The 16,705-nt window shown below is 40.7% G+C and overlaps 1 protein-coding gene across 2 annotated transcripts in view; it reads left to right on the top strand.

The window, feature by feature from the left end:
• Positions 1–16,705, top strand: part of scaper (S-phase cyclin A-associated protein in the ER) — a 107,215-nt gene that overhangs the window by 12,139 nt on the left and 78,371 nt on the right. The window contains exons 4-16 of one of the 2 annotated variants that reach the window (XM_084397156.1): positions 132–329; positions 4,276–4,376; positions 4,823–4,939; positions 6,406–6,533; positions 6,634–6,860; positions 7,834–8,160; positions 10,679–10,846; positions 10,953–11,019; positions 11,467–11,584; positions 13,063–13,174; positions 13,521–13,661; positions 15,704–15,859; positions 15,932–16,074. In XM_084397156.1, the coding sequence (XP_084253282.1) occupies positions 132–329; positions 4,276–4,376; positions 4,823–4,939; positions 6,406–6,533; positions 6,634–6,860; positions 7,834–8,160; positions 10,679–10,846; positions 10,953–11,019; positions 11,467–11,584; positions 13,063–13,174; positions 13,521–13,661; positions 15,704–15,859; positions 15,932–16,074 (2,003 nt within the window). The remainder of the gene's footprint in view (positions 1–131; positions 330–4,275; positions 4,377–4,822; positions 4,940–6,405; positions 6,534–6,633; positions 6,861–7,833; positions 8,161–10,678; positions 10,847–10,952; positions 11,020–11,466; positions 11,585–13,062; positions 13,175–13,520; positions 13,662–15,703; positions 15,860–15,931; positions 16,075–16,705) is intronic. The other variant, XM_084397155.1, reaches the window with a different exon arrangement.

Below are 16,705 nucleotides of genomic sequence, written 5' to 3'. Positions count from 1 at the left end.
CGTGTCTGGAACGACAATGAGTAATTAATGACAGAATTTTCATTTATTGGGTGAACTAACCCTTTAATAGCAAATGGGGTTCATTTGGTCAAATAAAGATATCTTGACAATTTCTTTTCTGCTCTTAACAGAACTTGGCGATAGACTGCAAAAATGCACCCGGGTTGATCCTGGACAAAGGATCTGAGAAAAGCCCCACCAAGACTAGACAGCCACGGAAGGTGGACCTCAGAGCACGATACTGGGCCTTCCTGTTCGATAATCTGCGGAGAGCAGTGGACGAGATCTACGTCACCTGCGAATCCGACCAGAGCGTGGTGGAGTGCAGGGTATGATGATCACACGCATTTCTTCAACGTTTTTACCACTTAAAGCAGAAAAGATAACAGATTTATAATTATGTTGAAATATAATTCAAGTATAATTGTGTGTATTTTTGTATATGAGACATTTTTGTGCTTGTGGCTGCATCTGCACTCTCTGGCCACTAGAGGGAGTGGAGCATTGTGATAAACCTCTTCCTCTGCCTCCTCCTCCTCCTCGCATTCCTTTTGTTTTCTGGTTTGTGTCAGAGAGGGGTTTGGTGAGAGAATTATCACTGCACCTCTCCAGGGCCTTTCTGGAGGGAGTGGAGATGGATGACATGTGTAAACAAAGGGCCCCCCACCCGCTCCTTCCGTGTGTGTGTGTGTGTGTGCGGGGGGCTCGGTAGGTAACGTCCCGAAACACTTTTTCCACCCCAGGTTCTTTGTTTAGTTTTAGGAAAAGCAAAAAGCTGATTGCAAGACATGTACTACAGTCAGCCACTATGACCAATAACCTCTCAGCACGCAACCATTGCAATAACGATTCGTCACTTCAAGTTGATCAACAGTGTTTTTGTGTCCGGTCATGGTCTTGGGACCTGTGTCGGCAAACATGCGTTTGAACTGTTAGCTTTGGTTGGCAGAGCCCATTTCAGGGCACTCACTTTGTTTACCCTGGCAGGTATGGCGCCTGGCTGTATTTGGGCCCATCGTCCACACTTTACACTGCTGGCTCTGATTTATCGATTGGCGTGTAATCTGGAATTATGCTGAGCGGGGTTCGGCCAACCGCTCGAAGCTAACCGGCCCCCTTTGTGGTTACCTTGTTGACAGCCGGCCTGCGCGAATGTGCATAAACACTCCGGCCGCTGTGTTGCCATGTCCGGCGGGCCTGTTCACACTCTCCGGCCCTTTGGTCTGAGTGTATATGTATGTGTCCGTGCTCTGCTCCAGATCTTTAGCTCACTGCCATGTGACAGTAGGGGATTGTCTGTAGGCCTACAGTAGGAAAATGTTCCTTGGAGCTGTTGAAATCCAGGACTTTTCACATACACATAACCGCTCCTTTATGAAGATATAACCTGTAACTTCTAACCTGTAAGATGTATTATTCTGCAGAACAAAGGTATATATTTTTGTCCATACAAAGTCAATGGTGTCCAAAAAATGTAAAAATATATTTAAAGACGATATGAAAATGATTTAGCAGAATAATCAATGGAAAGTAATGAGAGCAACAATTGTTTTTATCCATCGCAATATTATTATTTGTGACATTAGGTTTTTTGTTAATGTAGTCCCTGCCCACATGACCTTGATGACATCAGCAGAGGAGAAAATTTGTTTCAGATTACTACATTTGTGATGAAAAAATTATACAAATAAACAACTTTAAATTCATGTTGTGTTCAGTACAGCATTTGCCATAAATAATCTTAGCTTATTCATAAGTATCTTATTCAGTGCAAAGCAAAAAAAAATTTTTTTTCCTGTATTTAATTCCACCTGTGTTTTTTATTCTTTATCCTCTTGCCAGTGATGGCTGGTCTGACACTCTTGATTTGGTCCGTTGGCTTGATTTATTTTCATATTCAAGTAACGCCCACATCTTTAACCCACAGCCCAGACGACTAATTAGTTCTTATCAGGCCTCTCCCTCGTCCCAGGCCCTGATTTATGTCATATCAGCCCATGGACGAGACAACTCTCCTTCACATGTGTGAATGTGTACATGACAGTTAGAGGTGTAATATTTAAGGGGTCATTTCATTTTTTTCATTTGATTGAATAACTCCATAAGTCCCAGTTAACATTTTTAAAGTCTTAGGCTAAGCATTCTCCTGTCAAATGTCTTCTTTCAAAATATAAAGGAATTAAGGATTTTTATGGCACTCAGCTGTTTCCTGTCCGCTTGTTCTCTCTCAGCTATTGCATTATGGGTCAGCATCGTCCTCCGCCATGCCCTGGTGTTGTTAACTAGCCCTAATCAACAGGCCTGCTTCTGGACACATCTTTCACTGGGTCTGACTCCTCTATTAACTAAAAGCACTGTGGTTTTCTCCTCGATCACCACTCCCCCATTGCCGCCCATCAATCTCACACACACGCCTGTTTCACAGCATCGCCTGCCGTCCCCCACTTAATCCAGAGCATCAGTCATACCGCAGCCCCTGATCCTGATGTGTATGCACCTGAACCGTGCCTCAACGTACAGGAGGTCTGAGTATTCTCGACTACCTCACGATATGATGCACATTGCAATACATGTCAACACATTGTGATGCATTGCAACTGAATCCCAATTGAAACTGCACCAAACATGCGAGGAAGACACTGTGTGCCTGCAAGAGAAAGTGAATTTGCAGGATCAGTTTCAAACTCTGCTGTGCACTCCACTTTTATCCAGTATGGCGCCTCATAAAAGCGGCATTGAACCCTCTGAGAAATGCTAATTTGTACATAGATGGTCTTGCATAGCCAGACCTTCAGACTGACGGCAGAAGGTCTGGACTCCACAGCAGCTTTCATTGGCCAAGGACCGCCCAGAGGCCGTCTTACCGACATGTCAAGCAACCAATCACACTTAGTTTTGTTCCACGTCTTGTTTAGGGGTGTGAAAATGTAACGTCAATGTCCCCACAATAACAGGCCGGTGTGTAAAACTCTTGGATGCATTTTAAAGAGTCTATGCGTGAATTTTGCATACATCACATACTTTTAAAAAATCCAGCGTTCAGTTGATCCTGATAAGCGCTCATTGTCACAGTTGTAAACACTATAGCATTCTTCTTCCATGAGGGGGTTTAGCATCACGGCAACACGACACGCATGTCTTCCGGACATCCTGTAGAATTCAACCAATCAAATGACGACTTCGAAACTCAAGTGTGCCATATGCATAAGACATTCAGCCAACGGTCCGTGGCATGATGTCTGAGGCCGAGACTAGGTTCTTGATGACGTTCTGCTATATTAATAGATGTATATGAAATGATACAAGCACATAAATCAAGGCTGGCATCAAGATTTTGGACCGATTTCAACATCCAAGCAGGTTTCCTGTAATCTTAAGAGCCTGTGGTAGGTCTAGGGTTGTAGACCTGTTCTAATCTGTGTTGTGGCAAGGCTTTGCGACACTCTCTAGCGTCTTTGTTGGAGTCAAGGGATTCCCCAGAGTCCCCGCGGCGCTCCCAGATCGAATATCGGATGGACAATGAACATTTCGTCATTCGCTGCACACTCTTTGCCAGTAACTTGAAATGATTACAGCCTCAATCAGATTTGCCAGCCCCCTTTTGCAAAGCTAATTGGTAATTTCAGCTGCACCTCTTGTGGAAGACCACTGAGGCGGGAAAGAGCCACAGCACTCTTTTTCTTTTTCTTTTTGTCCCCTCCTGGCATTTGTGAATGGGGTGTTTCTGGAGAGTGGGAGGGTGTGTGAGATGCGCTCCAGTAGCTTCAGATGCCCACTCTTTAGTAGAGACAACAGGGTGTAGGTTTACACCAGCTCCTCAGTGTGAACAAGAATTGGGGGCTCGTCCAGGAATCCTCTTACCTGAGAGTTCACTAGATTCTGCTGGGGGTCTTTCATTGTTCTTTCAGACATGCCACAAAAGAGACATCAGAGTGGGGGGACGATCTGACCCTCTTGCTTGGTCAGATCAGGCTTCTGGGGTCATAGCTTGATTTGTAGATGCTCTGTATTTAGTTGTATGTTTACAGGATGTTCCAATGAAAATACTTTGCCTTGACTAATTTAGGACATTTGTTGCCACTTTGAACTTTTTCTTAGCTCATAGATCAACCCATTTTGTCAGGTTTTTACAAGAACATCCTTTCCATTTATGAATGACTATGCCTTTTTTGGTTTGGTTTGTGCTTAAGTACATATCAGAGTTGCATGTAATTCTGTAGTGAAACTCCCATCGCGGCCTTTAATACTGACATCACACATGCTCTCCACCCCCAGGAGGTGCTGATGATGTTGGATAATTATGTCAGAGACTTCAAAGCTCTAATTGACTGGATCCAACTACAGGAGAAGCTGGAAAAAACAGATGCTCAGAACAGGTGATAACATGCATGCTTATGCAAACACACACACAAGGCCTTTCATGATTATAACATTCTCGGACCATGTACACAAACCTGCCCCGGTGAGTCTTTTACACTGTAGTTTGAATTGTGATCCTTTCAGCCTGATCAATGATTAATTTGAGGTGATTATTTCAGTGTCTCACTCCTTGACATAATGATTAAGTGACTACAACACTAGTACATTGATAATGGAATAAAAACCAGAGCTTGAAAGCGAGAAGTTGTATGTCAATTTGTACAGAACTCCTTAAAAATGCTCTGGACATATCCACAGAATTTGAATGCGCATCCTTTAGAAGCACATGTGTATTCCCTGCCCCTTGCATGTTCAATATTTTTGGGAATTTTTCAGCTGTTAGATGTTTGGGTCCTGTTCTGAATCAGTACCTTCCTTTGAATGTATTTCCTTGTCCCTGCAGGCCCACTTCTTTGGCTTGGGAAGTTCGAAAGATGTCACCAGGACGACATGTGATGTCCAGCCCCTCGTCAGACCGGATTGTACCATCTCCTGGTGTTCGCCGTACCCTCAATTTTGGGTAGGCCAATCCAGTCACATTGACCACACCCAGGATCACAAACATTTCTCTCTAGTACTCACAAGAACTTTCTTTACCAATCCAAGACTTTAGCTCTTATATATTCTTACCAGAGGCAATCTAACCAAACGGACCATATGGTTCTGCCCCATATGCCATGGTAACTTGTCACAAAATAAAACAATATTGAAGTTCTAAAAAGTCACACAACTATTGTGTTTTTGTCAATAATTATTGGTATCCAATTACTCTTTACTATATTTTAGGGATGGTTAAAAGTAGGGCTGCAACACCTAATCGATAACATCGATTATTATCAATAATGAATTTGATAATCGATTAGTTGCGTCTGCGCACTGTGCTCGGAAACCAGCAGCCAGTCACAACGCTTTACAGTAGTGAATAACCCATTTCTATGGACAAAACGCATATGGAAAATAGCGGAGGACACAGAGTGAGCTGCTGCGGAAAAGGTACATGATCCAAGTGTTTTCCTCAGCACATAACTTACATTTTATGGTAATACCCTTATCTGTACATTTTAGAAAGTCCCGCGATATTTCCATTTTTGCATATTTTGACAACATTTAAACTTCACAGACTTCGCTGAACGAGTGCATGCGTGTCAAATAGACGAAGCGCAGTAGAATATGAGCGCAATAATTATGACTTGTTTCAATGAAAAAAGTTTTAACCTGTATTCCCAAGGTTTACTTGCAATTTCAGACATGGTGTATATGCTTGAATCTGGCCTAAAACCATTATCCCTGCTAGCAACGTACTAATTGACACCATCTTTTCTGTTGTGGTGACTCTCAACTCCTACTAGAGGATCAAGAAACAAGGCTCCCTGCATTTTTAACTGATGGTGTGAAGGAAGACAATTGATAATCTGATTAAAATGCCACTGAATGTTCAGATGGAGAAATCAATGGCAGATATGATGCATATCTTGGCCTCACCACGAGACCGGAAAGACTACGCCCGTCTGGCAGAGGCTGGGAGGAGAAGGGGAATCGATCCGCAACGGCCTAAGCGTTTTGTTTAATGCAATTTTTGCTGGGTTCTCCTCAGGCCTGCGCCTGAGACTGTGGGGGGTGTGGATCTAAGTGTGGTTAAAGACTGCTGAAGCACGGGCATCCATGTCTGTATTACACTGTAATTGGATGCCTCAGGAAATGGATATCGATCAAGACGGAGGGCCCTCAGTCTGAAGTTTCCATTTTAGTTCCCAATGTTTGAGGATGCCCGATGCAATGATGCAGAGTGTGTGGCACGCTGCAGGCATGATGGCTACCCATAGAAAGTGGAACTATTTTAATCTATAGTTAAAATTCATTGATGTAAAATCATTTGTATTTCTTAAATTGTGCCATTAGCGATGAAGAACAACACTTGGCTAGTGTCCACCAGGTCTTTTGAATCTGAGACCTCTGGTTTTATATGGTTTGTGTGTATGTTTACAGGGGTCCCCCTCCCACTTTGGCTGTGGCACGTTTCTCCCACACTGGACCAAGCTGGGCCGATCGGGTCAAGTCTTCCCAGTCCCTTCCTGTCCCCAACCAAAGTGTCAACATCCCTGTTGAAAAACCAGGTGAACTGATCTTCTCTATTTACAGTCTTTTTTTTTTTTTCAAAACCAAATATTTTGGTATAATTTGTGTGTTTATGTAAACATGTACGTTCATCCTTAGCAAAGAAAGATGCAGAGGGCTGGGAGACCGTGCAGCGTGGGCGTTCTATGAGGCCAAGGGCCAAGGTAAGCCCAGTTCCGGCCCATGTAAGCCCCAAAGATGACAGCGACAAGGAGAACCAGCGCATCCAGCCCTCACCCCAGGAAAAATCTCAGGAGATGAAGGAGCAAGAGCAACCCATACCCCAAGAGCAGAGCCAAGAGATGGAAAAGACCTCCGTCATTGAGGTACTGACGTCAACCAACCTCCTTTCATTAATTATTCAGGGCCCAAGGATAGATATGAAGGCTCTGTAACATCAGAATGTTTTTGTTTGGTCACAGTGTGTTCATAGATACACTGTCCAGACAGAGCAGTATCAAGTGTACGAGCATCGATTTTGTACATGTTTATCAGATATAATGAGGTCTATTAAATATTGACAATACAGTGTCCTAGATTGCATTTGGGGAATATGCCGAAGCCAATAGCTCTGCCCCAAAACCTAGTGAGCAGCAACGTTATCTAATTCCTTCTAAGGCAGCACTCTCACTGAATAAGAACATCATTAGTAACTGATTTGGAACGCTCTACGTAGGCAAAAACCCTTAAAAGTAGTGCTCCTTATGCGAAGTGCACAAGAGACTTGGAGCAGATTTCAGTGGAGTTTGTCGTTAGCATGTTGCTATGCTAACGACACAGTACTCTAATTGGCATAAAATAGCACATTGTTCAGGATTAAATTAATCTTTTATCCACCATCTTGATTTATTTTATTTTTTTCAATAAGCTTGTCACAATGCATTGTTAGATTGTCTTCTCCAAAGAGGAAACATTGGATGCTGTCTTAGAATGTGGCCAAAATTTAATAGTGAGCAGAAAAATGAAGTTGCCTAACTTTTGGAACAGCCTTCACATCAAAAGCCTTGTCTTGAAATTCTTCCTCTAGGCAAGCTCGCTAGGGTTTTAAAACAGCATGTAGTTGAGACTGTAGTTACTCAAAATGACTTGTTTGCATGCTTGTGGTATTTGATTGTATGGTTCTTGGTATGCTACATGTTTGTTGTGAAATGCATGATGTTGTGTAATTATTTAGCATGCTGTGTTTCTTTAGTTGTTTTTGTTTTATCTGCCAAATGGTCTGTCATACAGATGCGGCAAGGAGTGCCTTGACATGCATGTGTTCATATTTGTGTATTCATCTGTGTGTACATTGCGCAGCCCCCAGCAGAAAGTATTGAAGAGCCAGGGCAGAGTGTCAGCGCCCCCTCTGAGGAAACGCCACCCCCCATTTCCGACCCCGTGCCACCCCCTACTTCTCTGCCTTCGCAGGCCCAGTGCCCAGACTTGGCTTGCGACCCAGGCCCTCCTCCTGTATCCCTTTCCCAACTGGAGGAGCTGAGTACTGGGCAAGCCAAAGAAGAGAAGGGGACGGAGGGGTCGGTGTGGAAGGTCGCGGCACCATCGGCAAAAGCGGAGGCAGCGGTCTACATTCCCCTGGCAGTGATGACACTGGAGAGCATGCTGGACCCCACAGAACTTTCTACTGTGAGTGCTGAGAGACACAGGCCAGGGTCAGGACTGCCGCCTAAACAAAGTCAATCCCAAAAACCTCCAGGCTAGGCAGGGTTACCCCCTCCCTCCTCCTTTCTCTCAGCAAGTAGGGCGTATATGTGTGTGCGTGATGACGGGGGTGAGCAAGTATCCACTGTGAGTAGAGAACAGGAGGGCCCAGTGTTTTCAGAGAGTTGCCACAGTTGCTCAAGTTTTTATTTTGGGCTTATCAAGTGTCCCCTGCACCATTCAAACAACTTGACTGATTTTGAACCCATGGGCTCTCATTGACCTTGACCTCCCTTTGAGCCTTGACCTCCCAAAATTTTGCTACATATATCAAATATGCCACCAAACAGGCCCCTTTTCCACCAAAATGGTGCTTTTCCTTGACACGGTGCATGGCTAGGGGATCTGCAGATCTCTGTTGAGATTCGGCCCCCTTCTCCTCTGACCAATTACAGTATATTATTAGTTCTTAGTTCAAGAGGAATAACCAAATTGTCTGTGGAAAAGGGGTATCTAAATTTACAGATACCAGATCGAAATCCAAGTACAAAAATCACAATTCTGTCCAGCAACCAACCAGCTGCAAAATGTTTTGCTTGAACTTTTCTTCAAGTTCAAGACCATTGATTGATTTTGCTATTTGACCCACAGATGTATGCCAAATGACACCTAGTTTTTTTTTACACGAGATGGCTTTAAAAATGATATGGCAACTCCTGTTGTGGCGTTCCGCTTGTCTCCTGTCTCACCCTTTCTAAGAGAAACCTCCAAGGGATTAATTAAGGCTAGACCCACAGCATTTTCTATTGAGCTACCGGCTTCCATTTCTCAACGGGTGTTGGCCTCTGTACAAAACCCAGGCTGAAACAATGGAGATGGATGAGGTTTAAATGCTCAGACAGGAGCACAATCTCAGTCGTGTCGGAATCCGGAATCATTGCTTCCGAGGTCCAGACACCACCTCTCTGGGTGGGTCAGATAAGCCCTGCTCTGTTTAGACTCCAGATCTAAGACCAGCAGGCGCACTGTTGAGAGAAATCCACCTCTTATTATGCTTGTTAGCATGACGTCTGACACTGACCTCAGCGCAGCTCCGGGCGTCTCCATCTTCTCCCACGGTCCTTCTGAAATTGGCACTCTGCATACTGTTCACTCGTCAGGTTCTGAAAATGGGGGTCAAGTGTTGTGCCCTCTGATGGCAGTGGGTAGGATACTTTTTCCAAAATATTTTGGCAATTTACCAGTCATCACGAGTCATGAAGACTCACAGGTGCACCCATGGAAGGAATGTACTGCAAAAAATTGCCCCTCAACAAACCCCTCTTTTGTTACCACCCTAAAATCAACATAAACCCCTCTGCCTACAGGTAACTGTGTTCCAAAACACTAGAGCCACCTAATGTGGGCTCTGCAGGGTATTTGGTCATCTTAAAGGAATAGTTCACCTAAAAATGAAAATAGTCATAACCTTCATGTCGTTTTAAACTGTATTTTGTAGAACACAACAGAAGATATTTTGGATATCTTTTTTGGAAAAAAATGGTCCGCACAATGAAAGTCAATGGGGTCCAATGTTGTTTAGACCCCAGTGTTCTTCAAAATATCATCTTTTGTGACACAAAAGACGTGCTAGGCATGTGACAGTTGCAATGCCATTATTATGACCATTGTTGACAGTTAAGAAAACATGAATGTATTGTAAATGTTGTTTACAGTGGTTCTCATAAGCAATTTGACAAAAAATCTTAATTTTATGTCTTTTTAGCATTTTAATTTAGATTAGAGTTTTAATATATTAATAATAATGAATTAATTCAAATACTTTTAAATCATCCTGCGGCCCCCTGGTTAAGAACCATTGCTTTAAATTGACCAAATCGAAACCAATATATAATAATAATAATAATAATAATAATTTATTATTATTATTATTATTATTATATACCCCCCCCCCCCCCAAGAAAGCGCGGTCGGAGTGGTATTTACGACAGTAACGTTAAATACAAGTACTCCACAGCGACTCTAGAGGTCGCTGTTTGAGAAAAACGGAAACTGCATAGTGTGCCTTTAAATATACCGAATAAGAATACTATCCCATCTCCTCATCTTTATTGTGGCTGTATGCTGCATGATTTCGTTATGCTTCCCCTTGTGTGGTTTTTGCGATTGATTGTGTTTATGGCGTGTGCCTGTATTATCATTTCATTTGGTCTCTGTTTAGTTTCTTAAAACATCTTTTGCATTTTGTAAAGTTTTGTGGTATGCAGGCTTCCACCAAACATTTAAAATTTGATTGCATTAAATGTTTGAAATACAGAAATTCAAGTCTAGCCTAATTTCAGAGAAAGTGTTAAATTGATTGCACCGTGTCTTAATTGAAGTTGCCTGGGCATGTCCTCAAAAGCCTGATGTGGCTAACTTGGCACTGTACTGCACGTTTCGTGCCTCTGTTTGGGGTGGTGACTTCAATGGCTCAGTGCGAGTTTGTTGTGCCTGTTGTCAGCCTCAATCCATGGCTGAAGTTTTGGCTAAGAAGGAAGAGCTGGCCGACCGCCTGGAAAAAGCCAACGAAGAGGCAATCGCGAGTGCCATCGCTGAGGAGGAACAGCTGACACGGGAGATCCAAGCGGAGAACAACGAACTGGAGACGGACAATGAAAGCGACTTCTCTGTAAGTCAACAACCCTAGTAGTAATGTAATTACAATGAGCTTGTCTTAGCTTGTTTAATGTTTTCTGGATTTGGTGTCATTTTTTTGTTATTTTGCTCTCTTAAAGGCAAGTATCGGAAGTGGAAGTTGTGGCTTGAACTTAGACTGGAGCGAGATGCTAGCTGATTATGACGGTAATTATGTAATTAGCATCTGCATTGCTAAGTTATACAGTAAGTCTATACGTTTTGTTTAAAGCAAGAAAATGAAATGGGCAGTTTTATTTTCCACAATATTTTCTCAAAAGTAGTTAACTTGAACATGGTTATCGGCTGACACAATAGTGTTGGAAAAGTAATATGGTACATTTTGTTGTTACTTCTGAAAAACATTCCTAATTGCATGTCTTTATTACTTTTGACATATAATAACAATTGAATTACTACTTCTGTCATCTTTAAAAAAAAACTTTTTTACTGCTGACAAGCATTTTTCCTCTGGACATCATGTAATTTAATCAAATTACATAAACTGCTTTTCTTGTGAAACTGGATGCTAATAACCTCAAAATGACAGGTATGATATATCAGTCTAACACTTCTTGTAAATGTGTTATTGCATCACTTTGCTTTTTCTGACAGCTCGAGAGCCCTGGCGTCAGAGCACCTCCTGGGGTGACATAGTGGAGGAGGAGCCAGCCCGCCCACCGGGCCATGGCATTCACATGCATGAGAAGCTGTCCTCTCCTTCACGCAAACGGTAACAAAGTCACACAGTCCCATTTGTTACAGAATAAGGTAACACTTTATTTAGATGGTCCACATTAGACATTCTGCTAACTACAAGTAAATTTGCAACTACATGTCAGATAGCAGCTGTCTGCTTAATATCTGCTAACACTTTATTTTGATGTTGAATTGACTAAGTAATTTTGCAGCTTCATGTCAGCTAACTCTCATTAGATCAATGCTGGGTAGATTACAATTACAAATTGTAGTCAGTTACTGATTCCAAAGTACATGACAAAAATGTTAGTGATGTAAATGTAAAGTTTTTTGTGTTTAAAATGTAAAAAATGTATATAATAAGCGAGTACATCATGAATCCATTTTCCAAACCGTGTTTTTGTCTTATCCTGAATCACTACGGTACACCTATAGTAAGTGTTTATATTGGGACTATTTTAGACTGGTACCGCTGAGGAGTAGCCCAGTACCTTCGTGACTCGTCATAGACATAAACAGAGAGAAGTAGTTCCGGCTACAATGTTCTTCTGCGAGACGCATGCAGTTCTGTTTATTAACCACTAGGGCGCCAAAAGTTACAGACTTCAGCTTTAAGTGACATATGCAATTACCATCACTAGACAGAATTGCTGAAATTGTGTTTAAAACAATTTTCAAATGCTCATTCCATCTTCTGTTGTTCTGGAAAACAGGTAGTTCTGTTCCCAAACTCACACCTTTGTCACAGTGTTGTTATGTAAACTCAAACAAAAAGACTGCAATTCTATTAGGTGCCAATAGTTAAAAAAAAAAGAGAAAGGATACCAGAATTGCAACAAATTCACGTGGAAAACAAACAAAACAAAAACAGATTTGTCCGATTTGAACTCAAATTCTAAATTGTACAATCCTTCCATACAATTGTAAATTGTGAGTTTACGTTTTGCAGTTTTTACCTTTTTTTTTTTTCTTTTTTTTTTCTCAGAATAATGAGATCTAAACACGCAATTCTAAGAAAAAAATCAGAACTGGGACATGAATTCACAATCGCAAAGGGGAAAAAATCTGAGAAAATGTGTAACCTCAAAACTTGCTACAAATAAAGTCCGAATTTTGAGAATTCTGAAACGGGTTTCTATTCAATTGTGATCCTACACTTTGCAATATTTAGTGATGCTGATAGCATTGTGCTCAATCACAAATGTAAAAATGTTATTCTTATGGCTCTCAATTTAATTAGTCAATTAAGTCGATTATATTTAAAAAATCGATCATGCCCATTTACACACCAGGCATTCAATTTAAATCTTTTATCACCTTTTTGTAATGTCAATTGTAATGCTTTCATCTGCCATCTAGTGTAATGTCTTTGAAAACATGGTTTATTTATATTCATTTGAGGGCATTGTTTAGTAAATGGATATTTGTGATTTTAGTTGTGGTTAATTAATCTGAATATCATGTGAAAAATGGATTGGCAACATCAAAATGGATTTGTCTGTTTGTTTTCAGAACCATTGCGGAGTCGAAGAAGAAGCATGAGGAGAAGCAACTTAAAGCCCAGCAGCTCCGAGCCAAACTGAGAGAGGAGAAGACCCACAAGCTGCAGAAACTCATGGAAAGAGTATGTTTTTCCCTTTAACACCTGTAGACACAGCTCATTTAGCCTCTGCTAGCCTGCCTCGGCCACAGGGGAAAATCATATTCGCATAGATGTTGAAAGAATCACTTAACAGCCATTTTAGTCGTTCAGGGTGATTCACTCCTGGTCAGACTCATAAAACTGATGTTGGTAAGAATATGTTTGTTTTTGTTCTGCTCCATTCTTGTATGAGGAGTGAGATCTAAGACAATATCGCATGTTTATATATCTGCACTTGAAGTGGACCACTAACATGTGTCATTCACACTCCTGACAAGTTTGACTTCTACATCACTTTGGCGGGATTTGATCTTTTCGTGTGTCTCAGGAGAAGGAGGTGAGGAAGTGGAAAGAGGAGCTGTTGGATCAGAGGAGAAAGATGATGGAGGAGAAACTGCTTCATGCTGAATTCAAACGAGAGCTTCAACTGCAGGCCATCGTGAAGAAAGCACAGGAAGAAGAGGCGAAGGTCAGAGGTTCCTAAGAGGCTAAAACTGATCAAACCGAAGTGATATCACTATTCCGATTGCACAATCTTGGAGATTTTCTTCAGAAAATGTTTAACCCTCTGGTGCTCTTCCCGTGTCGGTCAAAAATTGCAGAATAAATGATTTTTTTTTTTATTAAATTAATTTACTATATTTTAGTTCGATAATGTTTTTGGTTTTTTTGGACTTTTAGGGGATTTTATGGTTGTAAATTATATTTATACTATATTTATAATCCATTTATTCACCTTTTTTTAGCATAGACCTGAAAATTTAATTTCCAACTTAAACTGTCATAAATCTTGAATGCTTTAGAGCAGCGGTCCCCAACCTTTTTTGCGCCACGGACCGGTTTAATATCAGACAATATTTTCACGGACCGGCCTTTAAGGTGTGGCGGATAAATACAACAAAATATAATGATACGACCGGCATAAAAACTGGGGTATTTTTTTTTATATAATAATAAACGTGAATCCAATGTGTAGGCCTACTCGCAACTTTAATAGCAGCGTCCTCGTAACATCGCGCCTAAAAAGAAACTAAGAAAGCCTGAACACAAACAAAAATGCCCCCCAAAAGAAAAAATTCTCCATGTTTTCGGTGCTGATGCGTTCATGTAACATGTAAGGGTGGCGCTGCCAATAAAGCACCTAAAAGCTGTCACAACGAACCGGCAAAATGAATGATTATGAATATGTAAAATATAGCAGGAGACATTTTAATTGTTTACTAATAAATCAGGTTTTTTTATGTCAGTGTCGGCTGGAAAGATGAAGTTGACGATGCTGACTCGCGATCCTCGCAGTAGTGAACGCACCAGAGACAAATGCACATTTCATACGGATTACATAAGCAGTTTTCTTTCGTTTTGAATTGTTCTGTTTAAAAGTAGACATTTCAAGCTTTCTATATATGTCTCAGGTCTGTGAGGCAAGTAGGCTACCTTATACTTTTAGTTTCGGTTAATTTATGAGACCAGCTCCAGTTCACGCGCCAGCGCCTCCGTGTCGTGATTATCTATTTTCTAATATATTTACTTCTTATTTATTAAATCCAGACAATTGGTTGATGAAACATTGATTAAAATTAAGATACAATACAAAACGAAATTAAATTTAAAGACAGGCTTTGTGCTTTCTGTTTGAGGTCTCTGTGAAAGTTTTAAAGCAGTCTTTTAGTGCCGCTTTCAGAACGCTCACGTCCGTAACGAAGAACTGTCCCGTCTGTAACATTGTGTTTTTTGTTTTTGTGAAATACATTTCTAAATAAATGCGACTTATAGTCCAGTGCGACTTAGGCTATATATGTTTTTTCTTCTTCATGGCGCATTTTTTGACTGATGCGATTTATACTCCGAAGCGACTTATAGTCCGGAAAATACGGTAAGTTATTTATTCTTTCTGTGAGGCCCGGTACCAAATGTCCGGAGGTTGGGGACCCCTGCTTTAGAGCACAGACTTAAGACGACACTTGGCAGATTTTTGCTGAAGTGAAAAAAGTTCAAACTTAAACTTAAAAAAAGTTACAGAATTTTATGTTTATTGTTATGAAAAATGTGTTAAACTATTTTCTGTTTTTATATGAAATATATATATATAAAAAAAAAAAATTACTCTAAAACTGTGAGAAAATCAAAGCCATAAATCTTAACAAGTCGTGTTCAAAATTTGAGCCTGATATCTCAAAAAATGAGCTTTCAGTAAGATTTTGTTTGGCCGCAGTACCAAAAGTTTTTACTAGATGAAATTCGTCTCCCATTCATTTCCAATGCCTTAATTTTTGACCGCGAGGAGCACAACTGTGACAATTTTTTCAGGACCATTTAACCTGTTCATGATTTATTTATGTTTTGTTCACATAGCAAGTGCCAAAACCTTTACCAAGTTTTGTACCATTCCAAAAAAAAAAAAAAAAAACTTTTTTTCGGTCAAAATGACCGAAGAGCACCAGAGGTTAAATGTAGTTCAATAGGAAATCTCTTTGCTCAGCATATTTTGTTTTATATTGGTGATTTGTGTAGGTGAATGAGATCGCGTTCATCAACACTCTGGAAGCCCAGAACAAGAGGCACGATGTCCTGGCTAAACTAAACGAATACGAACAACGGCTCAATGAGCTGCAGGAGGAACGCCAGCGGAGGCAGGAAGAAAAACAAGCCAGGGATGAAGCCGTTCAGGTATGGAACTAGTCTCTGTGTTCCCCTTATTTGTTTGGTGCTTTAAATGTGTAACTGTGTGCTCTTTTTCAGGAGCGTAAGCGGGTATTGGAGGCGGAGCGACAGGCACGTGTGGAGGAGCTTCGGATGAAGAGACGGGAACAAGAGGCTAGAATCGAGCAGCAGAGGCAGGAGAAAGAGAGGGCGAGGGAAGACGCAGCACGAGAGAGAGCCAGGTCCGCATCATGTCCTGCCAAACACACCAAAATACCGATTCAGCAAGACACAAGGCCAATGCTAAAGACCCAGAGGAATAGGCTTTTAGGGAACTGCCTGGTTTAGGGAATGTTTTAATGTGTATACACTACAGTTCAAATTAATAATTCTATTCAGCAAAGGCATATTAAAAGTGACAGTAAATTAAAACATTTTTTACAAAAGATCAAACAAATGCTTTTTTAATAATAGCATTTTTAATAATAATAAATGTTTCTTGAGTGTCAAATCAGAATGTTAGACTGATTTCTGAATGATCATGTGACACTGAAGACTGGAGTAATGATACTGAAAAAAGAATAAATTACATTCTAAAATGCATTCAAATAGAGAATGGTTATTTTAAATAGAAATAATATAACTGTTTACTGTATTGTTTGTTTTCAAATAAATGCAGCTTTATTAAGCATAAGTGACATCTTTAAAAAACATTTAAAAAAAACCTTACTTTTGAACGTTAGTGTATGTTGGTTCTTGCATCAGAATCACGATATAAACTATAATTGTAACTAAATAATACATAAACAATTTTATTAATTATAATAATTTTAAGTTTGAAGGTCACACAAACCCTGTATAAATTGAATGCTT

This window comes from Rutilus rutilus (genome assembly GCF_951802725.1).
Source record: "Rutilus rutilus genome assembly, chromosome: 23".
NCBI lineage: Eukaryota > Metazoa > Chordata > Actinopteri > Cypriniformes > Leuciscidae > Rutilus > Rutilus rutilus.
This window is presented reverse-complemented; position numbering and strand designations above follow the sequence as displayed.